The sequence below is a fragment of the Aotus nancymaae genome, unplaced genomic scaffold (genome assembly GCF_030222135.1).
Source record: "Aotus nancymaae isolate 86718 unplaced genomic scaffold, 86718_ANA_hifiasm-v0.15.2.pri h1tg000014l, whole genome shotgun sequence".
NCBI classification, from domain to species: domain Eukaryota; kingdom Metazoa; phylum Chordata; class Mammalia; order Primates; family Aotidae; genus Aotus; species Aotus nancymaae.
Genome location: NW_026988425.1, coordinates 100,455,429 through 100,468,535, shown reverse-complemented (window position 1 = coordinate 100,468,535; position 13,107 = coordinate 100,455,429). Strand labels below are relative to the sequence as shown.

Sequence of the window (13,107 nt, the reverse complement as noted above, 5' to 3'; positions counted from 1 at the left end):
AAAACAAGAAAACTTGACCAATGAAACCATTTTATCCACCTCTCTAGCCCTAATGCAAAAATCTTGTGAAAAATGAAACTTTAGGAAACATGAAAAGGCAGTTAACCTGTTTTAAGATACATGTATATGGAAGCACGTGACTATTGACAAGTATGAATTGAGTAAAAGCCAGAAGCTGTGCAAATATTTTCATAAAGTGTTTCCATTAAACCCATCTTCCCATGAATAAGGGTTGCTTTAAGAAATTTAGGAAGATCTCCTCACTTTCTCACTATTTCTGTTCTATCTCTGCCTCTCTGTCTCTGTCTCTCTCTCTTTCTTCTGACAAGAGTGGCCACATCTTAACTGACTGTTTTCTAGGAAGTACTTTCTTGGAAGCTGGAGACAAACCTAGAGGAGACGGCTGAATGGACCAAGCCTCTCCCTCTGTGCTTTTGTGAGCATAAGTATCTAAAGAGGGCAGAAAGCCTCAGCATTTAAAGTGGGCAAGGATATTCCCCTTGAGTGAAGCCTGGCTTTTTTTCAGCAATATAATGTCCCCTGCAGCTTACCTGTATTTGTTTTCTACTGATGCACATAAATTACTACAAATTTAGCAGCTTAAAACAATGTACATTTATCATCTCACTAGCTCTGTGGGTCAGGAGACCAGACATGGCTTAGCTGTGTCCTCTGCCTAGGGTTTCACAATGCAATCAAGATCTCAACTGGGGCTGTATTTCTTTATAGAGCTCAACTCTTCTTACAAGCTCATGTAGTTGCTGGAAGACTTCATTGCCACGTGGTTGTAGGACTGCTGGCCATCAGCCAGTGGCCAATCCCCAGAAGCTTCTCACAGTCCTTTTCATAACACAGCTGCTTAGTTCTTCAAGGCCAAGCAGGATAATTTCTCTGACCTCTAGACCCTTTGTAAAGTCCCAACTGATTAGGTCAGGCTCACCTAGGATACTTTCCCTTTTGATTCATTCAGTATCAACTAATCAGGAGCCATAATTATAGCTGCAAAATCTTTTTGCTTTATAAGGAGAATTTCCATCCTAATCATGGGTCCTGTCCACACTCAAGGGGCAGGGATTCTGGTAGAGCATAGGCCATTGGGATCATCTTAGAATTTTGCCTACCATACCTGTTTATTTTCTCGCTGTGTTTCTCTCAGGGTCAGGAGGTGGGGGCAGGATTCTCTTTGCTCTCCATAGCTGCTTTCAGACTATTAGTTTCCTTCTTCTCATGAGAAATAACAACAAAAAAACACTGAGTCTGAGACTTGTGCTTTTTGGCATTACTATTGTCTCTTTCATTTTATTGCCATCCTATCCTATCCTATCCTATCCTATGAATCTTCCAGCAACTACATGAGCTTGTAAGAGGATGTGAGCTCTTGAAAGAAATATAGCCCCAGTTGAGATCTTGATTGCCTTGTGAAACCCTAGGCAGAGGACGCAGCTAAGCCATGCCTGGTCTCCTGACCCACATAACTAGTGAGTTGATCAATGTACATTGCCATCTATCCTTCTGGTGTCTCCTGTTAATAAAAGATGTTGGCCTTTCATTTTGCTCCAAGCCTAGCCATGACTGTGGGTGATTTCAATTTCTGTGCCCACCACATGCAGATCAGGTATGAGAAGGAAGAAAGCATGGCAAGGAGCATGCATATCAACCCTTTGTTCCTTTAGGTGAATTCTAGTGAGGTCAGAAAAGTTGTAGAAATGTATTTTGCTGTTTATTTTGTATTTTATTTCTCTCTCTCTCTCTTTCTCTCTCTCTCTTTTTTTTGGTACCTGTAGATGCTTTAAGAAAAGTTAGCTACAATGAGAGGTAAGATCTAGGGACCAGGGGCTATGTTTGCAGCAAAACTTTAGAGCCCACACAGCTTACCTTAGAGCCCTGGGCTTAGTATTGACTATAATTATTTCAGTAAGGTGAACCTTGAAGGAAGGGAAACTGAGGGCGTTGACCCAGGTTCTGACTGGTCAATTGCCTGAAGCTGTCAAGATAGTCAGAAAGATCTATGTTTTAACAAGAGTGAGTCCATTCCTGTGTGCTTTGGTTGCCAAGTACCAATTATGTTCTGATGTTGCTGAAGCCCTTACCCTGCAGTTATTGAATAGGAACTTTGTCCGACCCCATTTCTTCTTTTCTTGTCCTGCCTCTGTTCTGGAGCATCATTTTGCTGAGTCCCATACTGGACTGGATGTGACTTCCTTGAACATCTCACCTGTTAAGGCAATTGCAGAGAGCTTTTCCTGAAGCTCTGCCTTTTCTAATGCCTACAATCCAACCCTTAGAAGAAGCTGGAACAGATGCTTGCTGTCTCCATTAGAAAGAATTTACCTACTGTCGTGGACCTTTTTGTATTTTATGTGCAGCAGCTATCTCTTTTTATCTCCATAGTTGGGCAGCATGCTTCAGAGGGCATCGAGTAGTGACTCTGTGAACTCACTCTGTATAGCTTCTCTCATTGGGAGCTGAGGTAGAAAGAGAGTGTGAGTACTGCCTGGCACGTTTGCCTCCCACCCTTCCAATGACCATTCTTTTGAGCCATGCTGTCCAGCACTATAGCCATTAGCCACATACAGATATAAAAATTAAATGTAAATTAATTAAAATTAAATAAAATTAAAAGTTCAGGTCCCCTGTCACACTGGTCACATTTTAGGTGCTCCATAGGTTCAAGTGATTAATGGTTACTGTATCAGACAGCAGAAATATACAACATTTTCAGTGGAGATTCAAGTGTCTACTCTTCCCTTGCGATTTAAGCTAAACTGACTTAAATTCCCACACACTTAGCAACTTAAAACAGCACCAGTTTATTATTTCACTATTCTATAAGACAGACGCCCATCTGACACAGTTCTCACCAGGCTAAATTCAAGGTGTCAGCTGGATTTTTTTCTTTCCAAGAGCCTGAAGGGAGCATCTATTTTCTTGCTCACCTCTGCAGGTTATTTGGCAGAATTAAGTTCCTTAAGGTTGTAAGTCTGAGGTCCTTATTTCTTACTGGCTGTCAGCTGAGGACTGTTTCCAACTGTAAAACTGCCCATATTCCTTAGCTCCTGGCCCCTTCCTCAATATTCAAAGCTAGTAAAAGAAGCTTGAATCCGTTTCATGATTGAAACATCTCCTGTATCTTCCATCACATCTCTCTGACTTTCTCTGAGTAAGTCTGTGCTTATAAGGGGCTCCAGTAATTACACTGGGCCTACTCAGATAATCTAGGATAATCTCCCCATCTCAAGATCCATACCTTTAATCACATTTGCAAAATCTCTTTTGCCTTATAAGGTAACATATTAGAGCATAAATATCTTTGGTGGGAGGGATATTTGTATTATTTGGTCCATCATATGCCTCCAGATTAAGTTTTGCAATTATTAAGCAAAAATAGCTTAATATTTGAAAAGGTAACTTATTTGAAGAGGGTAATTAAGATTCTACCACTGTTATGTAAATATTATCACTAATTTGCTTTAGAGGCTAAACATCAGGGGAAGACCGGAAACTTAAAGAAATAGATGAAGACATGGAGAAGGTGGAACCTGGAATTTTTGCTTCTTAAAACACATTTTATATTGTTTCATGTTGAAACACATATCCATAATAGTACAGTTTAGAGTACATTGATAATTTATCACCAGGCTATCTCTGAATTAAACGTTTACTCATATTTCATCTTTTAAAAAATGAAAAAATCTATACAGAAATGGCATTATACTTATGAAGATAATATCTGAAATTGAACAATGTTATAATAATCTTACCAAATTGTAGGTACTTAATGTAATATACTCAATAGCTTGCCTGCCTATCAGACAATAGATTTCTAACTTGATTTTTTTTTTTCTGTTAAAAGAATTATTTTTATTTTTTATTTTTTATTTTTTTTTTTATTGCATTTTAGGTTTTGGGGTACATGTGAAAAACATGCAAGGTTGATGCATAGGTGCATACGTGGCAGTATGATTTGCTGCCTCCCTCCCCTTCACCTATATCTGGCATTTCTCCCCATGCTATCCCTCCCCAATTCCCCACCACCCCACTGTCCCCCCTCCCCCCCAACAGACCCCCGTGTATAGTGCTCCCCTCCCTGTGTCCATGTGTTCTCCTTGTTCAACACCCACCTATGAGTGAGAACGTGTGGTGTTTGATTTTGTGTTCTTGTGTCAGTTTGCTGAGAATGATGTTTTCCAGGTTCATCCATGTCCCTACAGAGGACATGAACTCCTCGTTTTTAATGGCTGCATAATATTCCATGGTGTATATGTGCCACATTTTTCCTGTCCAGTCTATCATCGATGGGCATTTGGGCTGGTTCCAGGTCTTTGCTATTGTAAACTGTGCTGCAATGAACATTCGTGTGCATGTGTCCTTATAGTAGAACGATTTATAATCCTTTGGATATATGCCCAGTAATGGGATTGCTGGGTCAAATGGAATTTGTATTTCTAGGTCCTTGAGGAATCGCCACACTGTTTTCCACAGTGGTTGAACTAATTTACACTCCCACCAACAGTGTAAAAGTGTTCCTATTTCTCCACATCCTCTCTAGCATCTGTTTTCTCCAGATTTTTTAATGATTGCCATTCTAACTGGCGTGAGATGGTATCTCAATGTAGTTTTGATTTGCATTTCTCTAATGACCAGTGATGATGAGCATTTTTTCATATGTTTGTTGGCCTCATGTATGTCTTATTTTGTAAAGTATCTGTTCATATCCTTCGCCCATTTTTTAATGGGCTTGTTTGTTTTTTTCTTGTAAATCTTTTTTAGCTCGTTGTAAATTCTGGATATCAGCCCTTTGTCAGACGGGTAGGCTGCAAAAATTTTTTCCCATTGTGTTGGTTGCCGATTCACTCTATTGACTGTTTCTTTTGCCGTGCAGAAGCTGTGGAGTTTGATGAGGTCCCATTTGTCTATTTTGGCTTTTGTTGCCAATGCTTTTGGTGTTTTGGTCATAAAGTCCTTGCCTACGCCTATGTCCTGAATGGTTTTGCCTAGGTTTCCTTCTAGTGTTTTTATGGTGTTACGTCTTTGTTTAAGTCTTTAATCCATCTGGAGTCAATTTTAGTGTAAGGTGTCAGGAAGGGGTCGAGTTTCTGCTTTCTGCTTATGGCTAGCCAGTTTTCCCAACACCACTTATTGAACAGGGAATCCTTTCCCCATTGCTTGTTTTTTTCAGGTTTGTCAAAGATCGGGTGGTTGTAGATATGTTGTGTCGCCTCCGACGCCTCTGTTCTGTTCCATTGGTCTATATCTCTGTTTTGGTACCAGTACCATGCTGTTTTGATTACTGTAGCCTTGTAGTAGAGTTTGATGTCCGGTAGTGTGATGCCTCCCGCTTTGTTCTTTTTGCTTAGAATTGACTTGGCTATGCGGGCTCTCTTTTGGTTCCATATGAAGTTTAAGGTGGTTTTTTCCAGTTCTGTGAGGAAGGTCATTGGTAGCTTAATGGGGATAGCGTTGAATCTGTAAATTACTTTGGGCAGTATGGCCATTTTCACGATATTAATTCTTCCTAACCATGAACATGGAATGTTTCTCTGTCTGTTTGTGTCTTCTCTTATTTCGTTGAGCAGTGATTTGTAGTTCTCCTTGAAGAGGTCCTTTACGTTCCTTGTTAGTTGTATTCCTAGGTATTTTATTCTCTTTGTAGCAATTGTGAATGGCAGTTCGTTCTTGATTTGGCTCTCTTTAAGTCTGTTATTGGTGTATAGGAGTGCTTGTGATTTTTGCACATTGATTTTGTATCCTGAGACTTTGCTGAAGTTGCTTATCAGTTTCAGGAGATTTTGGGCTGAGGTGATAGGGTCTTCTAGATATACAATCATGTCATCTGCAAATAGAGACAATTTGACTTCCTCCTTTCCTAATCGAATACCCTTTATTTCTTTTTCTTACCTGATTGCTCTGGCTAGAACTTCCAGTACTATATTGAATAGGAGTGGTGAGAGAGGGCATCCTTGTCTAGTGCCAGATTTCAAAGGGAATGCTTCCAGTTTTTGCCCATTCAGTATGATATTGGCTGTCGGTTTGTCATAAATAGCTTTTATTATTTTGAGATACGTTCCGTCGATACCTAGTTTATTGAGAGTTTTTAGCGTAAAGGGCTGTTGAATTTTGTCGAAGGCCTTCTCTGCCTCAATTGAGATAATCATGTGGTTTTTGTTTTTGGTTCTGTTTATGTGGTGAATTACATTTATAGACTTGCGTATATTGAACCAGCCTTGCATCCCCGGGATGAATCCTACTTGATCATGGTGGATAAGCTTTTTGATGTGCTGTTGTAATCGGCTTGCCAGTATTTTATTGAAGTTGTTTGCATCTATGTTCATCATGGATATTGGCCTGTAGTTTTCTTTTCTTGTTGAGTCTCTGCCGGGTTTTGGTATTAGGATGATGTTGGTCTCATAAAATGATTTGGGAAGGATTCCCTCTTTTTGGATTATTTGGAATTGTTTCAGTAGGAATGGTACCAGTTCCTCTTTGTATGTCTGCTAGAATTCGGCTGTGAAACCATCTGGGCCTGGGCTTTTTTTGGGTAGTAGGCTCTTAATTGCTGCCTCGACTTCAGACCTTGTTATTGGTCTATTCAGGGTTTCGACTTCTTCCTGGTTTAGGCATGGGAGGAGGCTACTGTCCAGGAATTTATCCATTTCTTCCAGGTTTTCTAATTTATGTGCATAGAGTTGTTTTTAAAAATCTCTGATGATGGTTTGAATTTCTGTGGCATCTGTGGTGATATCCCCTTTATCATTTTTTATTGCATCTATTTGGTTATTCTCTCTTTTCTTTTTTATTAGTCTGGCTAGTGGTCTGTCTATTTTGTTGATCTTTTCAAAAAACCAACTCCTGGATTTATTGATTTTTTGTAGGGTTTTTCGTGTTTCTATCTCCTTCAATTCTGCTTTGATCTTAGTTATTTCTTGTCTTCTGCTAGGTTTTGAGTTTTTTTGATCTTGCTCCTCTAGCTCTTTCAATTTTGACGATAGGGTGTCAATTTTAGTTCTCTCCTTTCTTCTCATGTGGGCACTTATTGCTATATATTTTCCTCTAGAGACTGCTTTAAATGTGTCCCAGAGATTCTGGTATGTGGTGTCTTCGTTCTCGTTGGTTTCGAAGAACATCTTTATTTCTGCCTTCATTTCAGTGTTTATCCAGTCAACATTGAGGAGAAAGTTGTTCAATTTCCATGAGGCTGTGAGGTTCTGGGTTGGCTTCTGAATTTTGAGTTCTAACTTGATTGCACTGTGGTCTGAGAGACTGCTTGTTATGGTTTCCGTTCTTTTGCATTTCCTGAGGAGTGATTTACTTCCAATTATGTGGTCAATTTTAGAGTAGGTGTAATGTGGTGCTGAGAAGAATGTATATTCTGTGGATTTGGGGTGGAGAGTTCTGTAAATGTCTATTAGGTTTGCTTGTTCCAGGTCTGAGTTCAAGTCCTGGATATCCTTGTTAATTTTCTGTCTCGTTGATCTGTCTAATATTGACAATGGTGTGTTGAAGTCTCCCACGATTATTGTGTGGGAGTCTAAGTCTCTTTGCAAGTCTTTAAGAACTTGCCTTATGTGTCTGGGTGCTCCTGTATTAGGTGCATATATATTTAGGATCGTTAGCTCTTCTTGTTGCATTGATCCTTTTACCATTATGTAATGTCCTTCTTTGTCTCTTTTGATCTTTGTTGCTTTAAAGTCTATTTTATCAGAGATGAGAATTGCAACTCCTGCTTTTTTTTGCTCTCCATTTGCTTGGTAAATCTTCCTCCATCCCTTTATTTTGAGCCTTTGTGTATCCTTGCATGTGAGGTGGGTTTCCTGGATACAGCACACTGATGGGTTTTGGCTTTTTATCCAATTTGCCAGTCTGTGTCTTTTGATTGGGGCATTTAGTCCATTTACATTTAGGGTTAATATTGTTATGTGTGAATTTGATCCTGTCATTTTGATGCTAGCTGGCTGTTTTTCCCATTGGTTGATGCAGATTCTTCATTGTGTTGCTGCTCTTTACCATTTCGCGTGTTTTTGGAGTGGCTGGTGCTGGTTGATTTTTCTATGTGTAGTGTCTCCTTCAGGAGCTCTTGTAAAGCTGGTCTGGTGGTGATGAAATCTGGGAGTACTTGCTTGTTCACAAAGGATTTTATTTTTCCTTCACTTATGAAGCTTAGTTTGGCTGGATATGAAATTCTGGGTTGAAAGTTCTTTTCTTTAAGGATGTTGAATATCAGCCCCCACTCTCTTCTGGCCTGTAGGGTTTCTGCTGAGAGATCTGCTGTGAGTCTGATGGGTTTCCCTTTGTGGGTAACCTGACCTTTCTCTCTGGCTGCCCTTAGTATTTTCTCCTTCATTTCAACTCTGGTGAATCTGATGATTTTGTGCCTTGGGGTTGCTCTTCTAGAGGAATATCTTTGTGGTGGTCTCTGTGTTTCCTGGACTTGAATATTGGCCTGCCTTGCTAGGTTGGGGAAGTTTTCCTGGATAATATCCTGAAGAGTATCTTCCAGCTTGGATGCATTCTCTTCGTCACATTCAGGTATACCTATCAAACGTAGATTAGGTCTTTTCATGTAGTCCCATATTTCTTGTTGACTCTGTTCATTCCTTTTTACCTTGTTTTCTCTAATCTTCCCTTCTCGTTTTATTTCATTGAGTTGATCTTCGACTTCTGATATCCTTTCTTCTGCTTGGTCAATTCGGCTGTTGAAACTTGTGCATGCTTCGCGAAGTTCTCGTGTTGTGTTTTTCAGCTCCATCAATTCACTCATATTCTTCTCTAAGTTGTCCATTCTCGTTAGCATTTCATCAAGTCTTTTTTCAAGGTTCTTAGTTTCTTTGCATTGGGTTAGAACGTGTTCTTTTAGCTCACGGAAGTTTCTTATTATCCATTTTCTGAAAGCTGATTCTGTCATTACATCACACTCATTCTCCGTCCAGTCTTGTTCCCGTGCTGGTGAGGAGTTATGCTCCCTTGTAGGAGGAGAGGTGTTCTGGTTTTGGGTGTTTTCATCCTTTTTGCGCTGGTTTCTTCCCATCTTTGTGGATTTATCCGCCTATTGACTTTGTAGTTGCTGTCTTTCTGATTTTGGTAATTTTAAGTCTGCAGCAGCTGAACTCATAAACCCCCTTTTCTTCCCCCCAGGTGTTCTGGCCCAGGGAGTTAGGGCTTTATGCTTTTCAGCTGTGTTGCTACCGTTTTCCCTGCCCACAAGGTGGCAGTCTAGTCACACTCAGCCTGCAGAGGCTTCGCTGAGCTGCTGTGGGCTCCGCCCAGCTTCCCTGTGAGCTTCCCTGCAGTCCTGTTTATATGGGTGTAGTTAGAACTGCTTCTGCTATGCTGGCCCGCCCCTGTAGTGACGGAGTCTCTGTAGTGGCGGGTTGTCTTGGTTACGGCAGATTGCCCCGGGAACTGCAGGGTGTTTCCCGATGGAGGACACCCCTCCTCCACAGTGCTGGACCTTCCCGAGTTCAGCCGTGTTTCCAGTGGCGCCCTCTTTGCCCGGGAATCTCTTGGCTTAACTCCCTGCCTCAGCTCCCCTTGCTGGCCCAGAGGGGACACAGTCTTGTTCACTTTGCTCAAGGAGCCGCTGCTCCCTGCCCCCGGTGCAGGCTGAGCGGCTGCTCCGGTCCAGCCAGCGGCGCTGGGAACCCGTGGAGCTTCTCTGCCTGTGAATCTCCTGGTCTGTGGGCAGTTAAAATCCGCTGCCCTGTGTGCCGCTGCATCAGCCGAAGCAGCGGCTCTGAGATTCGTGGCGCGATCTTGCCCGGGGGTCTCCTGGCTTGACTCCCTGCATCAGCTCCCCTTGCTGGCTCAGAGGGAACTCTGTCTCTCTCGCTCTGCATAAGAAGCCACTGCCCCCCGCCCCAGGGCGTAGGCTGAGTGGCCACGCCGCTGAAACCAGCGGTGCTGGCGACCCGTGGGACTTCTCCTGTGAATCTCCTGGTCTGTGAGCAGTAAAAATCCGTCTGGAAATGCGGTGTCCACTCACCCTCTGCGCCTTCTCTCGGAGCTGCAATCCCGACTTCCTCCTAGGCGGCTATCTTCCTTCGCTGGGCCGCCGTCTCCTCCTTTCAGCGCTGGACGCCACAGGCTCTGGACTTCTTGGGCTCTGGGAGTAGGCGCAGTGGAGGCCATGCTGTTGCCACCTTGCTGCCTCCAGCCTCCAGCCTCCAGCTAGAGTATGGGCAGATGGCGCCCAGTCCTCTTCCTTCTCCCGCCCAGGGCGGAGCAGCCTCCAGCATCCAGGGAGAGTGCAGGCAGGCTGCACTCTGTCCTCTTCCTTCTCGTCCTGCCCAAGGCGGAGAAGCAGAGACCAGGAAGCCTGGAGTAGGATGAAAATCTCTAACTTGATTTTTAAGACACTTGAGTAAAATCTACTTGCTTTTAATGTTTGTTGCCATTCAAATATTCACCATAGATTTCTGTACTACACTCATGTTTAATTTAATGTGTAAAATATTATATATATAATATATTTAATTAAAAGATTCTAGTTTATCACCTATTTTAAATGTTTTACAATGATATGCTACCTTGTAATAAACTCCGTTTAAAAATTTTGAGAATGAATACAGCATTTACCTTTTTCATCTTTCATTTTATTTATCTCATTAGCTAAGAAACCTTTCCAGCTTGGACCTACGTCATATCACTGAACTGGATAATGAAACCGTGATGGAAATTGTCAAGAGATGCAAAAATCTTAGCTCTCTCAATCTCTGTCTGAACTGGATCATAAATGACAGGTAACCATTGTAACATGTTAAAAATACTTTTCTGGAGGAAGACATGTAGCAAATAGTAATTATCGTTATAACAAGGCATGTCTTTAAAATTGAATGCAGTTGTGCCTTTCAGATAGATACATTTAAGTTTTGAACACCATCTAGATCTATACATTTACTCCAATTTTTGCTTGTAAGTGCAGCAAAGTTTTTAGGTGCTTTAATACAAATGTTTGCCTCAACAGTTGTAACAATAGTAAGCTGTTGAATTTTTTCTTTGATAGCCATCTAAGACTTGCCTGCTTTTCCCCATGCTTGTAAGTTGGTAGTGATATATTATTTGTCACTTTAACATTTTTTGCAACATTTGTGATTGATTTTAATGATTTGGAGAAACCATCTGAAACATTATACATTTAAACCCTTTCCTAAAGGTGACATTTTTTTTTTTCAGAGATGGAGTCTCACTATGTTTCCCAGGTGCAATTCCTGGGCTCAAGTGATCCTTCCACCTCAGCCTCCTGAATAGCTTGGACTACAGGCATATATGCCACTGTGCCTATATTACTCCATTCTAGTATTGCCATAAAGAACTACCTTAGACTTGGTAATTTATAAATATAAGAGGTTTGATACATAGTTTTGCAGGTTGTATAGGACGTATGGCTGGAGAGGCCTCAGGAAACTTACAAGCATGACAAAAAGCAGGCATGTCTTACATGGCCAGAGAAGGAAGGAAGAGAGTGAAGTGGGAGGTATTCCACACTTTTAGACATCCAGTTCTTGTGAGAACTCACTCACTATCAGGAGAACAGCAAGGGGGAAATCTGCCCCCATGATCCAGTCACCTCCCAACAGGCCCCTCCTCCAATATTAGGGGTTACAATTTGACATGAAATTTGGGTGGGAACACAAACCAAACCATATCAGCGCCTAAGGATGACATTTTCTTTTCAGTATATACATGTAATTTGTTTCAGAAATGGAAGTCTTGTGGTGAATAGTTTAATATACAGTATAGAATTGGAAGTTTTTTTCTTATGAATAATGATTAACCCATTTTTCTGTGAAATATTTCAGGAAGGAAGAAAAAAATACAGGAAAACCCTTAAAAGTAGCCTATTATAATGAAAACAACTGCAGAGTAGCACTAGTACTACTGATTAGGTAAATTTGTAAATATGGGCATGAGAGGATTCTTGCCCAGTAAGTTTCCCAGAATTTTTATTTTAAGATAAGTTTCTAAAAATATTTTCCTTTCAAAATAGAAAGCACTACTTCAGCTAAAATTAGAACCTATTTAGATTTAAATATTCTTTTAAAAAATAGGAGAAATAATTTGTTGGTGTCAGATAATGCTTTAAATTTATTTCCCCTCATTTTTTTTTTTTTTTTTGAGACTGAGTCTTGCTCTGTCACCCAGGCTGGAGTGTAGTCATTGGCACGATCTCCCCTCACTGCAACCTCCGCCTCCTGGGTTCAAGGGATTCTAGTGCCTCAGCAACCCAGTAACTGGGATTACAAGTGTGCACCACCACAACTGGCTAATTTTTGTATTTTTAGTAGAGATGGGGTTCTGACATGTTGGCCAGGCTGGGCTCAAACTACTAGTCTTAAGTGATCCCCCACCCCCCACCTTAACCTTTCAAAGTGCTGGGATTATAGGCATGAGCCACTGCACCTGGCCTCTCCTCTTTTAATTTCCTTTTATCCTTTAAAAATAAAACCATATAGATTCCATTTTTCCCAATTTTGGTAAATTCTAGGGTTGTTTTCTTAAATTACCCTTAATTACTCTTTAAATTATGTGATAGCCTTTACTTCACTCTTAATTAGTAAAATTTTTCTTGAAAAATGTACTCATCTAGAATGGGTAAGTGATCACCATTTATAAAAATTCTCTTATTTTTGAGTAATATTCACCCTATGAAATATATCAATATCTAAAGAAAATGGAACTGGAGGTCATTATTCTAAGTGAAGTAACTCAGGAATGAAAAACCAAATACCATGTGTTCTCACTTATAAGTGGGAGTTAAGCTATAGTTGTGCAAAGGCATATAGAGCGGTGTAATGGACATGGGAGCTCAAAGTGAGGAGTCTTGGAAAGGAGTGAGGGATGAAAACTGCCTATTAGGTCCAATGTACACTACTCAGGTAAGGGGTACACTAAAATCCTAGACCTCACCACTATACAATTCATCCATGTAACCAAAACCACTTATGCTCCTCAAGTTATTGAAATTAAAAAAATTAAGAAAAAGAAAATTCAAATAAATTAACTTTTCTGAAAAGAAAGTGTATAAAGTAAAATTCTCTATAATCAACATTGTATATAAAAATTTAAAGTAATCTTTAAAAAGCTATTCACAACAAATAATAAAGTACATAA

General features: G+C 40.6%; 1 protein-coding gene across 1 annotated transcript in view; it reads left to right on the top strand.

Moving 5' to 3' along the window:
• Positions 1-13,107, top strand: part of FBXL17 (F-box and leucine rich repeat protein 17) — a 545,836-nt gene that overhangs the window by 189,259 nt on the left and 343,470 nt on the right. Inside the window, exon 6 of the mRNA XM_012459737.3 lies at positions 10,606-10,736. Coding sequence (XP_012315160.3) covers positions 10,606-10,736 — 131 coding nt within the window. The remainder of the gene's footprint in view (positions 1-10,605; positions 10,737-13,107) is intronic.